General features: G+C 69.7%; 2 protein-coding genes across 5 annotated transcripts; both read right to left on the reverse strand.

The window, feature by feature from the left end:
- Positions 1 to 4,813: 4,813 nt before the first annotated feature.
- Positions 4,814 to 7,219, reverse strand: CEND1 (cell cycle exit and neuronal differentiation 1). 3 transcript variants are annotated; one of them, XM_025452546.3, is made up of 2 exons: positions 7,067 to 7,219; positions 4,814 to 5,800 (listed from the first exon to the last, which is right to left on the reverse strand). In XM_025452546.3, the coding sequence occupies exon 2, from the start codon at positions 5,705 to 5,707 to the stop codon at positions 5,258 to 5,260; it is 450 nt and encodes a 149-aa protein (XP_025308331.1). In that variant the 5' UTR covers positions 5,708 to 5,800; positions 7,067 to 7,219; the 3' UTR covers positions 4,814 to 5,257. The 3 variants fall into 3 exon arrangements, with proteins under 3 accessions (XP_025308331.1, XP_025308333.1, XP_025308332.1); XM_025452548.3 differs by lacking the exon at positions 7,067 to 7,219 and adding an exon at positions 6,719 to 6,860; XM_025452547.3 differs by lacking the exon at positions 7,067 to 7,219 and adding an exon at positions 6,708 to 6,852.
- A 294-nt stretch (positions 7,220 to 7,513) lies between these two features.
- SLC25A22 (solute carrier family 25 member 22) lies at positions 7,514 to 13,033 on the reverse strand. Of its 2 annotated transcripts, none has more exons than XM_035701446.2 (10): positions 12,920 to 13,033; positions 11,794 to 11,906; positions 11,563 to 11,688; positions 11,239 to 11,294; positions 10,477 to 10,567; positions 9,865 to 10,052; positions 9,602 to 9,767; positions 9,350 to 9,504; positions 9,183 to 9,258; positions 7,514 to 9,102 (listed from the first exon to the last, which is right to left on the reverse strand). In XM_035701446.2, the coding sequence occupies exons 2-10, from the start codon at positions 11,811 to 11,813 to the stop codon at positions 8,949 to 8,951; spliced, it is 1,032 nt and encodes a 343-aa protein (XP_035557339.1). In that variant the 5' UTR covers positions 11,814 to 11,906; positions 12,920 to 13,033; the 3' UTR covers positions 7,514 to 8,948. The 2 variants fall into 2 exon arrangements, with proteins under 2 accessions (XP_035557339.1, XP_035557340.1); XM_035701447.2 differs by having other exon boundaries at positions 9,865 to 9,983; positions 12,920 to 13,027.
- Between the last annotated feature and the right edge of the window lie 12 nt (positions 13,034 to 13,045).

Below are 13,045 nucleotides of genomic sequence, written 5' to 3' on the forward strand. Positions count from 1 at the left end.
GCGCGAGGGTCCACGCGTCGTGGTCGCGGGCGCCTCCCTGCAGGTGGTGACCCGCTCGGCCCGGGGCAGCGCGCCTGCGGAGTGGGGGGGTGGCCGGGGGGGGGGGGGGGGAGGGGCACCTGGGGCGTGGGCTCGCGAAGGTGACGGACGGCAGGGGAGCCGCTGAGCGCGGGGGGAGGGCGCGACCCCCACGGACGGGGAGCACAGCGGGGAGCCAGGACTGCACGCTGGAGAGTGGGGGCGGGAGTGTGGGGCCAGGCCGGGGCCTGGGGGCAGGTGGGAGTGTGGGGCTGGAGTGTGGGGCCAGGCCGGCCTGGGGGCAGGTGGGAGTGTGGGGCTGGAGTGTGGGGCCAGGCCGGGGCCCCGGGGCAGGTGGGCGTGCAGGGGCAGGAGTGTGGGGCCAGGCCGGGGCCAGGGCAGGCGGGAAAGTGGGGCCAGGGGGTGGCTGTGGTGTCTCCACAGGGAGGGGGAGGACAGGATGGGTTCAGTGTGGTCAGGGTGGTTGTGGGGAGGCAGGGCATCCGGGTCGCTGAGGCTCAGCTGAGTCCCTGGAGGAATGGGGGTATCACTTTCTGAGGGGATTCCAGGTGCTGAGTCTGGTCAGGAAACCGGGGTGTTGGGAGGTGCCACATTTGGAGCAGTGTCTCCACTGATGGAGCAGTCGGGTGGGTAGGCATGTGGGTCCCCGCTGACGGGTGGGTGCCAAGTCCTGGGCTAGAGGCATGGGAGGCCAGGAGGGGCCTTGGGTGCCAGCTGGTGGTAGAGGGACCGCCCTGCCCCTGGCCCCCACAGGGCACCTTCCAGGACCCCCGGCTTCCAGGGTGGGGGAGCAGGCCGTAGGTTCCCTTGGTGTCCTGCCAGCCTCTGCTCTGACTAGGGAGCCTTTGGCATGGGGCACAAGTGCCCAAAGGGTGGAGGCGAGGCCAAGGTGCTGGTCCCGGGCACCCTGCACCCAATGCTCTGTCCTCTGCCTGCCCTCAACCCCGCAGGGCCCTCCTGTCTTGAGCGAAGCAGGAGCTAGCGGCTCCTGGCACTGGCAGGGCCTTGGACAGGGGACAGGAGCCGTGTGTGTGTGGGAGAGACTGGATTAGACCACGGGCCCAAGGTCAGAGCCCAGCTAGGCCGAGGCACACGAGAGCGTGCTGGGTGTAGGGAGGCCCCCAGGTGCCCATGCGTGGGGCCCGGGGGCTGGAGGTGCCAGGCCGGTCCTCTGTCACTAAGAGGACGAAAGAGGGAGCCGGCCTATGACACTGCGCAGCGTGCATGCACGAGGGCACACCCATGCTCACAGGCGGTGCACACCCCACTGTACCCTTGGGTCCTTGCGGGGTGCCTGACGGGGGGACCTGCCCGCCCAAGCAGGGGCAGTAGATCCCTGGGCCAGGTCCCCCATGTGCACCTAAGCCTGAGGGCAGCTGTTGCCCTAGTGCACGAGCCAGCGTGTTTGGGTGTGTCAGCAGCTCCCAGCCCTGGCAAATGTAAGGGTCTGGGTCCCTTGTGGCTTTGGGGGTTGGAGTGGGCAGCGTGCCTGGGGACAGGTGTGGTGACGTGGGGCCTTGCAACCAGAAGCCTTACTCTGGGTGTGGCGCAGTCCTGCCTGCGTAGGTCCCCGTGGACAGCAGGGACTTGCACAGCACAATGCCAGAGGCCACCAGAGGTCATGGTGACTGGGGTTAGGCAGGGGTCCCCCCGGGTGACCTTGGGGGTGTTGCCCTCTGTACCTATCTGGTCACACTGGCTCATCTTCCCGCTTCCTGAGTGGGTTCCCATTCTAGAGGGTCAGCCCCGAGACCCTGAGGCCCCCTGGCCCCCGGCAGGTGTCGAGGGGTACGCCTAGCCCTGGGTGGCATGGGCTGCTGCAGGGGAGCAACTGGCAGTCAGCGCTTCCCTCCGGGGCTTCAGGGGATAGACGGCTCTGCAGCCAGTGGCCTGGGTCTGGATGACTGACTCCTGGGGAGGGTCCAGGCCTCCTGGGGGAAGGGGGTCACGGCTGAGGTCCTGAGCTCTGGGGCTCGTGGGCATGGCGTCCTGGGGCATCGTCGACCAGCTGCCCGGCACCTCATCACCCAGGTGGGCCAGGTAAGGTTGGGCTGGGCACAGGGCTCTGCGGGGGCGGGAGTGGTGCCTGTGAACCTGGGGTTATGCTTCGGGTCAGGGACCCCGAAACACGTGCTGCGGTCGGAAGGTCCTGTGGTTTCATTCCTGTCTCTGGAAATGGCCCCAGATGGAGCAGGGATGGGTGAGGGGGAGCCATGCCGGGAACCTTCCCAGGCACCTGGTGGTTGAACATCTGCCTTCGGCTCAGGGTGTGACCCCGGGGTCCCGGGATCGAGTCCCACATCAGGCCCCCCACAGGGAGCCTGCTTCTCCCTCTGCTTGGGTCTCTGCTTCTCTCTGTGTGTGTCTCCTATGAATAAATAAATAAAATCTTAAAAAAATAAAAGAAAGCGGGGATCCCTGGGTGGCGCAGCGGTTTGGCGCCTGCCTTTGGCCCAGGGCGCGATCCTGGAGACCCGGGATCGAATCCCACGTCGGGCTCCCGGTGCATGGAGCCTGCTTCTCTCTCTGCCTGTGTCTCTGCCTCTCTCTCTCTCTCCTCTGTGACTATCATGAATAAATAAATAAAATCTTTAAAAAAAAAAAATAAAAAATAAAAGAAAGCACATTTACTAAACGTGAGTAGATGCCAAGGAGGTCAGCCTGGAACAGGAGAGTGGTTCCTTCCACCCGAGATCGCAAGGCGTAAACGGAAAAGGGAGCAGCAGTGACGTGTGATTAACTGGGCCCTTAGGACCTCCGGCTCAGGAGACGAGCCACCGGCCCGCCACAGAGTGAGGGTACCTGAGCTGCGACAAGACGTGGTGTGCAAAACACGGAGAGGGCCTCCGAGTCCGGGGGAGGTGGCCTTCCCTCTGCAGGAACAGATGCACCAACGGGAAAAATCACCCGAGGCAAGACCCACGCGGCCGAGAACTTCGTGAAAAGCAGCACATTAGATGGAAGCAAACAGAAGCAACAGGAAGGGGCCTTTGCCTCCCCTGCACGGGCCAGCGTGGTGTGTCACCCTGCCCGCGTCCCTCGCGGCCGGCCCGCAGCTGGTGCATTTGCGTGGATGGGGCCACAGGGCGGTGGGGACACGTGTGCGCCCGCCTTCACAGCGGTGTCCCCTGCGGCCGGAAGGGGTCTGCGGGCCAAGTGGACACGGGATCCATAGGTGGTGCAACTTCACAATGTGGCTCAGCCCAGGAAGGGTGTTTTGACCCCCGCCGCACCGTGGACGGGCCTGGAGGACGTGGGCCAGACCTGGACGCCGCAGGATTGCCCCACGCGAGTCCCTAGCTCTCTGGACCTCGCGCAGCAACACACGTGCCTAATGCCCAAGCTGTGTGCTCGATTCAGCCGGGCTGGGGAGGGTTCTGCGGATTTGACCACGACAGAGGTCTGCATGCGGTGCACGCATCCCACCCCAGACACGGGGCCCACGTGGCATCACGATCATATCTTGAGTTGCAAAGCCTTGGAAACAAGCTTGGCCCCCGGGGGACCGACGAGGGCGGCAGGCGGCGGCGGGACTTCTAGGCGGAGATGGCGGAGCTCTGCGCCCTGCACACGTTCTCGAGAACATCAGGGGAGCCTGTTCGGGTTTAGAGCATAAGCCACAGAATGGGGAGATGGGGAGAGGGAGTGGACAGCCAAGGGTGGCAGGTGACCCGACGAGCCCGAGGGGTGGCCCTGGTGCAGCGGGGCAGGCGGGCCGGATGCTGGACTTCAGGGCCACTGCCCTGCTCCACGGCCCCCCGCCCCGTGGGCCTGGCTCTGGCAGGTGGCTGTGGGTGGGGTCTGGAGGGCGTCCCTGGGCTGGGACTTCAGGGCCGCTCGGCATGTTTTTGCTCTAAGTGGTTCTCCAGACCTGCCTGGGCCTGCTGTGTGGGGACACGGCTGGGGAGTGCCACTCAGGGAGGTGGATACCAGGAAGAGAAGAGAAGGGCGTGCCCCCGACATGGCAGCCCCACGGGGCCTTGCCCCCCGCCAAGCGCCTCCCCCTTGCCCACAGCTGAAGTCCTCAGCTGGGGAGGGCTCGGGCAGCTGTGGGCCGTGGAGGAGGAAAGCCCGCCTCCCCAGTCTGGTCTGGGCCCCACAGATGGGGCACTCACGGCAGGGAGTGGAGAGACACCCGCAGGCCGGAGACCTGAGCCCGGGAGCGAGGTGCCCCGTGCGCCCACCAAGTCCAGCCCTGCGGGGTGGCCCAGGCCTGGGGCTGGGAGTCCACCTAGGGTCAGGGCCCAGGCTCCCTGTTCCTCCCTGGAAGCCTGGCGGGGCGGCGGGGGCCCGGCCTCGCGTGGGCCCTGCTCTCCCAGCCCCGAGCAGGCGAGGACACCAGCCCGGCCGTTACACAACATAGTTTATTTCAGACTCGGCCTGCGCTCAGGCCCGGGGTCTCAGCGGCCGGCTGGCCAGGCTCCCCCCGTGCCCGCGCCCGCTGCCACCGCACCGAGGGCTGCACGGCGCAGTGTCCCTGCAGGCCCAGCGGGCTGGTGCCCATGGGTGCCGGGCCCCCTCCAAGCAGCTCTACTCTACGGGTTATTGCATGTATACGCTAGTGAGACTCAAAGGGTGCAGTGGGGCGGGGGGCTGGGCTGGGCAGCCCTCCGCTGCCCCCCGGGGCACAAGCTGGGCCCGGCTGGGGCACAGGCGATGGGCGGGGGGGCACAGAAGCTCGGCCGCTGCGTGGCCTTGGCTCAGTCGCCTGGCGCCGGGCGTACACACGTGGACCCCCGGCCCGGCCCAGCTACAAACAAAGAGCAGAAATGGGGAGAGTGAAACAGCCATACCCTTTAATGTCCCCACACGGGCTAGGCCTGTGCCCTGGGGACCCGTCCGCACCCCGCTGCCAGGGAGCGCACAGGACCACCGGGGCCTCTCTCGGGGCCGGCGGGCGCTCGGGAGTGTGTCCAGGGGGGACACGGCTGCGGCTGGCGGGCGGGCAGGCTGCACCGGAGGGCCGCTGCCCCCACCGCCCCCGGACCACGGCCCCAGCAGGGACGTCTGCCCGGGACGGGGAGGGGAAGTGCTGGGGGCCTCGAGGGGGCTTGCTTTCCATTGCAGGGGCCGGTCCGTGTCGGTGCCTGCGCGTGTGTGGGGGCTGCGCATATATGTGTTACACAGGTAGGGACGTCTAGTAGCTGCGTGAGCTGGGCATGCACTACGCTCCTGAGGTCTGTACAGAGTGGCTCTGCCCCCACCTGGGCACCGGCCATCATTTTTTCCGGGCCAGGAAGGCCACACCTAGGATTAGTGCCATGGCTGCCACGGCCACACCCCCCGCCACCAGCAAGGGCGTCAAGTTCTCAAAGGGGCAAGGGCCTCGGCCCCCGGGGCCACCGCTGGGGGCTTCCTCCTCCTCGGCCCCGTCCCCGGGGCCCTTGGGCTCGGGGGTGGCTTCGGGGCTGCTGGGGGCTGCCGGGGCCGGCTTCAGGTTGCTGTGGTTATTGAGGAGGGTGGGGTCAGCCTTGGCCGGGGTCTTCTTGGCAGTTGGTGGGGTGGGGGCCGCCGCAGGCTCTTGCTTCTCTGCTTGGGCCTCCTTCTTCCCGGGCTTAGCGGAGGGGGCTTTCCCATCTGCAGCTGGCGGGGCTCTGGGCTCAGCAGCAGCCTGGGGGGCCTTGGTGTCGGGCTTGGGGCTGCTGGTCGGCTTCCCCCGGGACTCCATGGTAGGAGGAGCTGCAGGCTGCGTGGGGTGTGCGTGGACAGGTAGCTGGAACACAGCGGCTCAGGACAGCTCACCCCTGGGCATTATCTAGGCCTGGAGAGAGACACAGTCAGGCCGGGGCAAGAGACTCAGCCCTCCTGGTGGCCCCTACCATCTTGTCCCCACAGAGGCCCCGCCCAGGTCTCTGGACAGCCCCAGGAGACCTCGCTCAGGGCGCTCTTCTTGCAGGGCCTGTTCTCCGTCTGTCCCCGACCGACCGCTCCCCAAGAAGCCCCTCCAACCGCACAGGAAGAGCCTGCTTGCCCCAAGCAGACTGGGGGACGGGATGAGACCAGCCATCTGCAAAACGGTCCTGCTCCTACGTGTGCAATTTCCATCTGGCCGGGGGAAGGGGGGCCGAGGGGGGAGGGTATGTGGTCCTGAGGAGGCATGTGGTCAGCGGAGGGCGTGGCAGCCGTGCGGTGCCAGGGCAGGAACCCAGGCTGGGCTCGCTGGTGCCAGGGGGTGGGAACAGGCCCTCGCTGCCAGAACTGGGATACAGCACACCTGAGGTGTCGCCCCGCGGCTGGAGAAGCTAGGCGGGCAGGCAGGGACAGGCCCTGCCCCTCCCCAGCTCCAGGGACCTACCCCCAAGACCCGCCTTGCCTGCTGCCGTTCAAGGGCAGGGAGTCCTTCCTGAGCCTATGGGGGGGGCCCCTGGTGTGAGCCTGGGTGGACACAGGCCATGTCCGTCAGCCCCAGCACCCTCAAACCTGGCCCCGGGCAGAGGATGGGGGCTCCAGGCTATGGGAAAGGCCGGGCCCAGATCCTGTGTTCCATTGGGGGGTGCTGGGGGAACTGGGGGTACCGGCTGGGCCTGAGCCATCTCTCCCGGAAGATCTGGACGCCCCCTGTCTGCTCCTCCTCAGGGAGGATTAGAAGCCCCCCCACTGGGGGCAGGGAGCCCACCTGGGAAGCCGAGGCCCAGGTTTTCCACCCAGGTCAGGCACCCTGACCACACCTGAAGGTCACCTGTAGGTCGCTGCGTGATGAGGGTGTCCCAGCGAGCAGCCCAGGTGCTGCCCCGCTTCCCGGGGAGCCCGGGCGGCCCCTCGACCCCTGCCGCTCGGGATGGGCGCCCAGCTGCGGGGCGCCGAGTTCGCCAAGGGCGGGTGGTCTGCGCCCCCCGCAGCCCCCCGTTATTTTTGGTTCGCGCTGACGTCAGCCAGTGCCCCCTCCCCCTCCCAGGAGCCGCGGGGCCGGAGAGAGCGGGGCCCGCCAGGCGCCCCCCGTGACCTTCAAGGCGGGAGCTGCCCACTCGCCCCGCGAGGCCGCCCCGTCGCAGCCCGCGCCCCGGGCCCCGGAGCCCCAAGGCCTTACGCTGCTGCTCCCGGCGCTCGGTCCTCGGCGCGGCGCGCTCTCCGGGACCAGGGCGGCGGCGGCTGCGGCTGCGGCTGCGGCTGCGGGGACTGGGAGTTTCCCACAGTGCACTGCTCTGGGCGCCGCAGCCCGAGGGGGCGGGGCCGCATCGCCGCAGGCCCCGCCCCCTCGGCCTCCACGGCGCCCCCGGCTGGCGGGAACGCCGGGCCCGGCCCAGCTCCGCTGTGGGGCCCCAGGACGGTTGCGTTGGGGGGGGTGGGAAGGGGGCCGCCGTCCCGCACCTCCGATCCCGCCGCCGAGGGGATCGGGGGGCCCAGGCCCTCCCCCAGGTCGGGGCGGGTCCGCGGGTGGATGGACGGAGGTCGGCGAGCAGGGCAGGGAGCCGGTTCCGAGGAGCACCCCCACCCCACCCCACCCCTGCCCCCAGTGGATCTCAGAGAGACGCCATCTACTTAGAATATTTATTTATCTTCTCACAAGACAAGACACAAAAAGTTACAACTTCTTAAAACTCTTCAAAAGAAAAAATATAATTCTGTAAGCAGCAGCAGCAGCTTCCAAGGTACAGATGTGGTGGGAGAGGACGCTCCCAGGAACAACCGTGAACTGCGGGGCCGGGCCCGAGCCCCAGGTAGTGTCACCGGAAGGGGCCTCCGAGGAGGACGGAGCCCAGGTGGGGTACACAGCACCAGCACATCAGGATCAATCACCGATACAATCACGTGGCCTGGGGTGGGGGGGGGGGTTGGGGGGCAGGGGGCAGGGGGCAGGCCTGCTTTGGCTCACAACATCCACAAACGAGGGCGGGTCCCGGGAGGGAGGGCAGAGTTTACGGAGTGTGGTCAGAGCCCTTCTGCAGAGGCCCAGAGAGTACGGTGGGCCCTGGCAGGGCGGAGGGGGTAGGTACCCCCAGGCTCCATACTGGTCCTCATGCCTGCCCTCCCTACTGGCCAATCCTGGACCCAAGGTCAGGGGGTCTCAGGAGAGGGGTCTGCCAAGGTGCAGCAAGAACCAGGCTGGAAAAATAAGTTCCTGGATGGGGTCAGAGGGGAGCCTAGGGCGCACACAGCACAAACACACACACATTGCCCGCTGTGTGGGTAAGGCCAGCAGTGCCCCCCCACCGCACACAGCCCCACCTCTGAAGGGCCAGGTCAGTTGAGGGTTGCTGGACACAACCTGCTCCCCAGACATTTACACATGCACACAGACCTCACACGCTACGGGTCCCTAGCCTGCGGCGGGGGTAGAGGCCCACCAGGAGGGATGCTGGATCCCACGGAGGGGGGGGCTTGCCTGGAGGGGTCAGACCTCAGTGTGACCCCCCGCTCGGACTCCTGGCTCAATAATGGGGGGCTGGAGACCCCAATCCTCCCGCAAGGCTGGCCAAGGTGAGAGGGGCAGCGGCAGGGAGAGGCTGGACGGATGGACACAGGGATGGACAGAGCACTTGTGCTCGGCAATAAATAGGTTTGTGCAGGGCCCCCTTTGTGGACTAGGGGCCAAGCCTCGGGGACGAGAGCTGGTAGACTGGAGTGTAGGGTCCGCTGGCTCAGCCCAGGCCTGGGGGCCCCAGCCCAGAGACCAGCTCTGTCCCTGGGGCTGTTCAGGCCGGGGCGGAGCCGTGGCGGGGCTGGCTCCAGGAATGTAAAGGTTTCTGCATTTTCTACATAAATAAGACATTGCTCCCAGTGGTGGCACAGGCAGGGCCCCTCAGGGGCCCGGGTGCACCACCCATGTGGACCCTGCTCCCTTCCTCCGCTTCCCCCCACCCGCGTGGAAAGGCTGGGGAGAGACTTCCTCTGCTCAGTCCTGGGCGGCCGCTGGGCTCCGGCCCCCACTCTGGTCCCGCTGGGCTGGAGGGCGTGGGTGGCCGCTGGGCTCAGAGCTGGGGCCCAGGCAGCAGCCCCAGCAGGCTCTCGGCGATGCCCAGGAAGTAGACCACTTGAGCGATGCCGAATAGCGGCGCGATGACCAGGGCGCGGCAGTAGGCGCCCTTCAGGAAAGCCGCGGGGCCCTCGTGCCTCAGGATCTTCCTGTGGGGAGACGGTGGTCAGGACTGCTGGCCCCAACCAGCCCCAGCCCCGGCCCGGCCCCCGCCCCCGGGCCTCCCCACCTGGCGCAGTCCAGGAACCCCGTGTACGTGTCCTCGTTGACACCGCGCTGCAGCGACTGGAGCCTCGTCTTCACCACTGCAGGGGGTGTGCGGGTCAGCGCGCGGCCCACCTCCACCCCACGCCTGAGCCTCCACCTCCAGCCCCCCACGCAGTGCCAGGCACTGACCGTCACAGGGGTTGACGGCCACGGCGGCCGCGCTCCCAGCCACACAGCCAGCCAAGAAGGACACATAGAAGGGAGACTTCTCCCCAGATGCGGGACGGCCCAGCTGGTTCAGGTTGGCAAAGAGGGGGAAGTAGACGATGGAGAAGGGGACGTCCCTGGGTGGGGAAGAGAGGGCCGCTGGTCACCTAGCTGTGCCCTAGCGGTGGGCGGTGGGCAGGCCTCCCCGCCCCCAGACCCTCGCCGGCCTGCCACCTGAGCAGCGTGGCCCCCAGGCCCTTGTAGAGGCCGGCAATGCCCCGGCTCCGAAGCAGGTCCCGGGTTAGCTGGGTAGCTGTGGGCCGGGGGGCGGCCGGGGCCTCCATGGCGGGCTGGGCGCCCCCTTGGGCAGATAGCTGGGCCTGAATCTTCTTCTGGGCAGCTGGGGAGAGAAGGCAGGGCCTGCTGGCTCTTCCTCTGCATCTCCACCTCCCCGCGGGGATGGGGCTCCAGCTGAGACCCTGCCCTCCCCCCCTCACCAATGCGGCCTGCGTCCTGAAGCTGGATCTTCAGCATCTCCATGGGGGTGGTCACGATCACCTGGCAGGTGCCGGCCCCACAGCCAGCCAGCATCTCCTTAAACAAGGTCAGCTTCTGCCTGCGGGGAAGGGGTGGGGGCCGAGCTGCGGAAGCGGAAGCCCCGCCGCTCAGGGGGCTGCTGGCTGCCCTGGGCGTGAAGGGGAATGGGGTGGCAGGGGCAGATGAGGCCCTGGAGGGGTACAGGACCCGCCAGCCTCAGACTTCCCCTCCGGCCCTCCAGCAGTGGGCACCGAGCCCAGGGGACAGATGGCCCCACTGATGGGGCCTGGGAAAGGTGGAAGGGCCGTTCTCAGGCAAAGAGCAGTGGAGAGACCAGGGGCCTCATGTCCCCAAAGGGCCAGCCTTGTGGCCCGGGCCTCGGGTAACAGGGAAAGCGGGTCAGGCCCCCCACATCCCACCCTCCAGGGGCTGGTGCACGTGGCTGGGGCCTAAGCACCACTGACTCAGCATCCCTTAGTCCGAGTGCAGGAGGCAGGGGGGATGGGTCGGCAGGCAGAGCGCTCTGTGGCTGCGGACCCCTCCCCCTCACAACCTTGGCCCGCACCCCTCACCCGTCCTTGGAGAGCTGGTATCGGAAGAAGTCATTGGCTGCCAGCTTGATGGCCTTCTCTGGGGTGACAAGGGTCAGGTTCACAGCGGCTCCTGCGGGCACGGGGGACGCAGGCAGGTCGGTGGCCAGAGCGGAGGAGGCTCTGAGCCAGCACCAGCCTCCCAGCTGGCAAAGCCTCACCCCAGTCACTCCTTGGCTCCCCGTCCTGCCCTCTCACCCACATTGGTGCCAGGCGGGCAGGACCGGGCAGGGACAGGGGCAGTGCCTCCGCCTGGCGCTCCATTCACCCTGCCTGTGTGATCTTCCCGCTCTGGCCTCCCCGAGGAGCACCTCCGGGGTGGGGGGGGGAGCAGAGGTCAGCGGGTGCTCCCACTGGGTGGGGGCTGTGGGTGTGCGCAGGAGCCCCAGGGGAGGACACAGGCCTGGGTGAGCCAGAGCCCGGGAGGCAGTGGCGGGCCTCCGCTCAGGGTCTGGGCAGAGCCAGGCCTGGGGATTGTCTCCTAAGCAGCTTTGCGGTGAGGCCTCCTCCTGCGGGGCTCCAGCAAGGGCGGGCAGAGGCCCACCTGCCCCGAGGGCAGGGGGTGCCCTGGGAGGGCGCTGAGAGCTTCCCCTCCCCACGGAGGCCAGGCCGCGTGGCCCTCCCGGCACCCAGGCCCCTTGGTCCGTCCACACTCGCACAGGCCCCAGCGGGCCACCCTGCCTGGCTCTGCCCCCCGCCTCCCTGGCGCACCGGCCTCGGTGGCTGCCCTGACCCCGGCCTCACCGCGGTACATGCCGAAGTAGCCCTCGGAGCGGATGGTCTTGATGAGGCAGTCGGACCTGCGGCCGGGGAGGGGGAGGGGGAGGGGGAGGAGGGGGAGGAGGGGGGAGGGGGGAGGAGGGGGGGTGGAGGAGGGGGGAGGAGGAGGAGCGGAGGAGGAGAGGAGGAGGGGGGAGGAGGGGGGGAGGAGGGGGGGAGGAGGGGGGGAGGAGGGGAAGGAGAAGGAGGGGGGAGGAGGAGGGTGAGCCGAGCCGAGCGCGCGCGGGCGCGCACCCTGACCCCGGGGAGCCCCCGCCGGCCTCCCCGCCCGCCCCGCCGCGGGCTCACATGCTGCTGTACAGGCGCTGGCCGTTCTGCTGGTTCTGCAGCCGCGTCTTGGCCAGGTCGATGGGGAACACGCAGGTGACGCCGATGAGCCCCGCGATGCCGCCATTGAGGAGCTTGGCCGGCAGGCTGAGGGAGGCAGGGTCAGCGCGGGCGGCGGGGGCGGGGGGCGCGGGGGGTGCAGGGGCGCGGAGGAGGGCGGGGCGGGGCGGGGCGGGCGCGCGGCCCCCTCACCTGATCTGCTGCTCGGCCATGGGAGTGGGCGCTCCCGGTGGCCCGGGCGGCGCGGGCGAGGCGGCGGCGCGGGGCGGTCCTGGGGCCCGGAGCTCGGGGCCGCCGCTGCCGTCCTGGGGGGGCCGAGCGCGTCAGCGGGCAGGGCGGGCGCCCCGAGCCCCCCGCGCCCCCGCACGGCCACCTGGTCCCCCGCAGGCCCGCCGCGCCGCCTCCGCCCGCACACTCACACTCACACTCACGCTCGCACACACTCATGCGCACACGGGCCGCGCGCAGGAGCGCTCTCTGCCTTAAAGGGCCAGGCGCCTCCGGGGACTCGGGCGCCACCCGGCATCTGGCGGCGGCCCCCACCCCGGCAGCCGCGCCCGGCGCCCGCCCTCTTCAGGACCGAGGCTGCGGGGGCCGGAGCCCCCCCCCGCCCCCGGCTCCGCGCAGCCCAGAGGAGCCCCAGCCGCCGGGCCCCAGGCAGGCCCCCCGGGGAGAGGCGCACGCGCCCGGCGCCCCGCGCCCCGCCCCGCGCCCGCCTCCAATGCAGCGCGCCCAGGAATCTCAGCGCCCCCGGCCCAGGTCCCCTGTGAGCTCGGGGTGCGTGGGCCCGGGGCAGGGGCCGCCCACCGAGCTCCCTGCGCCTGACCCCTCCACCCCGGGGAGCCCCCGCCCTAGGGACAGGGCAGGGGAGGGGAGCGGAGCTGGCCTCGGGGACCCCGCCGGGGGCCTCCCGGGGCCCTGGAGCCTCCCCACCCCCCCCACGCCCCGGCTGCCTCCCCACCCCCCCACCTGGCTCCCCCTGGCCTCCCCACCCCCCGTCTGGCTCCCCCGGCCCCCCCCACGCCCCCCCAGCTGACTCCCGGCCCCCCCACCCCCCACCCCGGCTGCCTCGCCGCGGCCCCCCCAGCTGGCTCACCCGCCCACCCCCACCCGGCTGGCTCCCCCCGGCCCCCTCAGACACCAGCTGTCACCGGCTTGCCCAGGGCACTGCCACGCGGGGTCACAAGGCTGGCTGCCGCCCGTGGTCCCCCCGAGGGCTGCTGACCGTCGCCCCGGCCTCCCGGGCCCGCTGTGCCCCGAGCGCCCCGTGCCCCCTGCCCCTGGGCCCCAGCGGCCGCGCGGCCCCCGCCCCACTCACCCCGAGTGCACCGGGGCCGGGCTGGTCGGGACTGCGGCCGCCGGCGCTCGCCGAGGAGGAGGCCGGGGCGAGGGAGGCGCCCGAGGCCGGGATTGGCCGCCGGGCGGGGCGGGGCCGGCCTTGGGG

This window comes from Canis lupus, chromosome 18 (assembly GCF_003254725.2).
Source record: "Canis lupus dingo isolate Sandy chromosome 18, ASM325472v2, whole genome shotgun sequence".
Taxonomy (NCBI): domain Eukaryota; kingdom Metazoa; phylum Chordata; class Mammalia; order Carnivora; family Canidae; genus Canis; species Canis lupus.

Bases quoted from the DNA above. Each gene is read 5' to 3' on its own strand.
- CEND1 (XM_025452546.3), bottom strand. From the start codon at position 5,707: ATGGAGTCCCGGGGGAAGCCGACCAGCAGCCCCAAGCCCGACACCAAG.
- SLC25A22 (XM_035701446.2), bottom strand. From the start codon at position 11,813: ATGGCCGAGCAGCAGATCAG. The intron at 9,505-9,601 runs GTGGCAGGCCGG...TTCCCCACCCAG, and splicing joins CTGGGGGCCACGCTGCTCAG to GGACGTCCCCTTCTCCATCG. The intron at 9,103-9,182 runs GTGGGGAGGCCC...GTCTCCCCACAG, and splicing joins GGGTTCCTGGACTGCGCCAG to GAAGATCCTGAGGCACGAGG.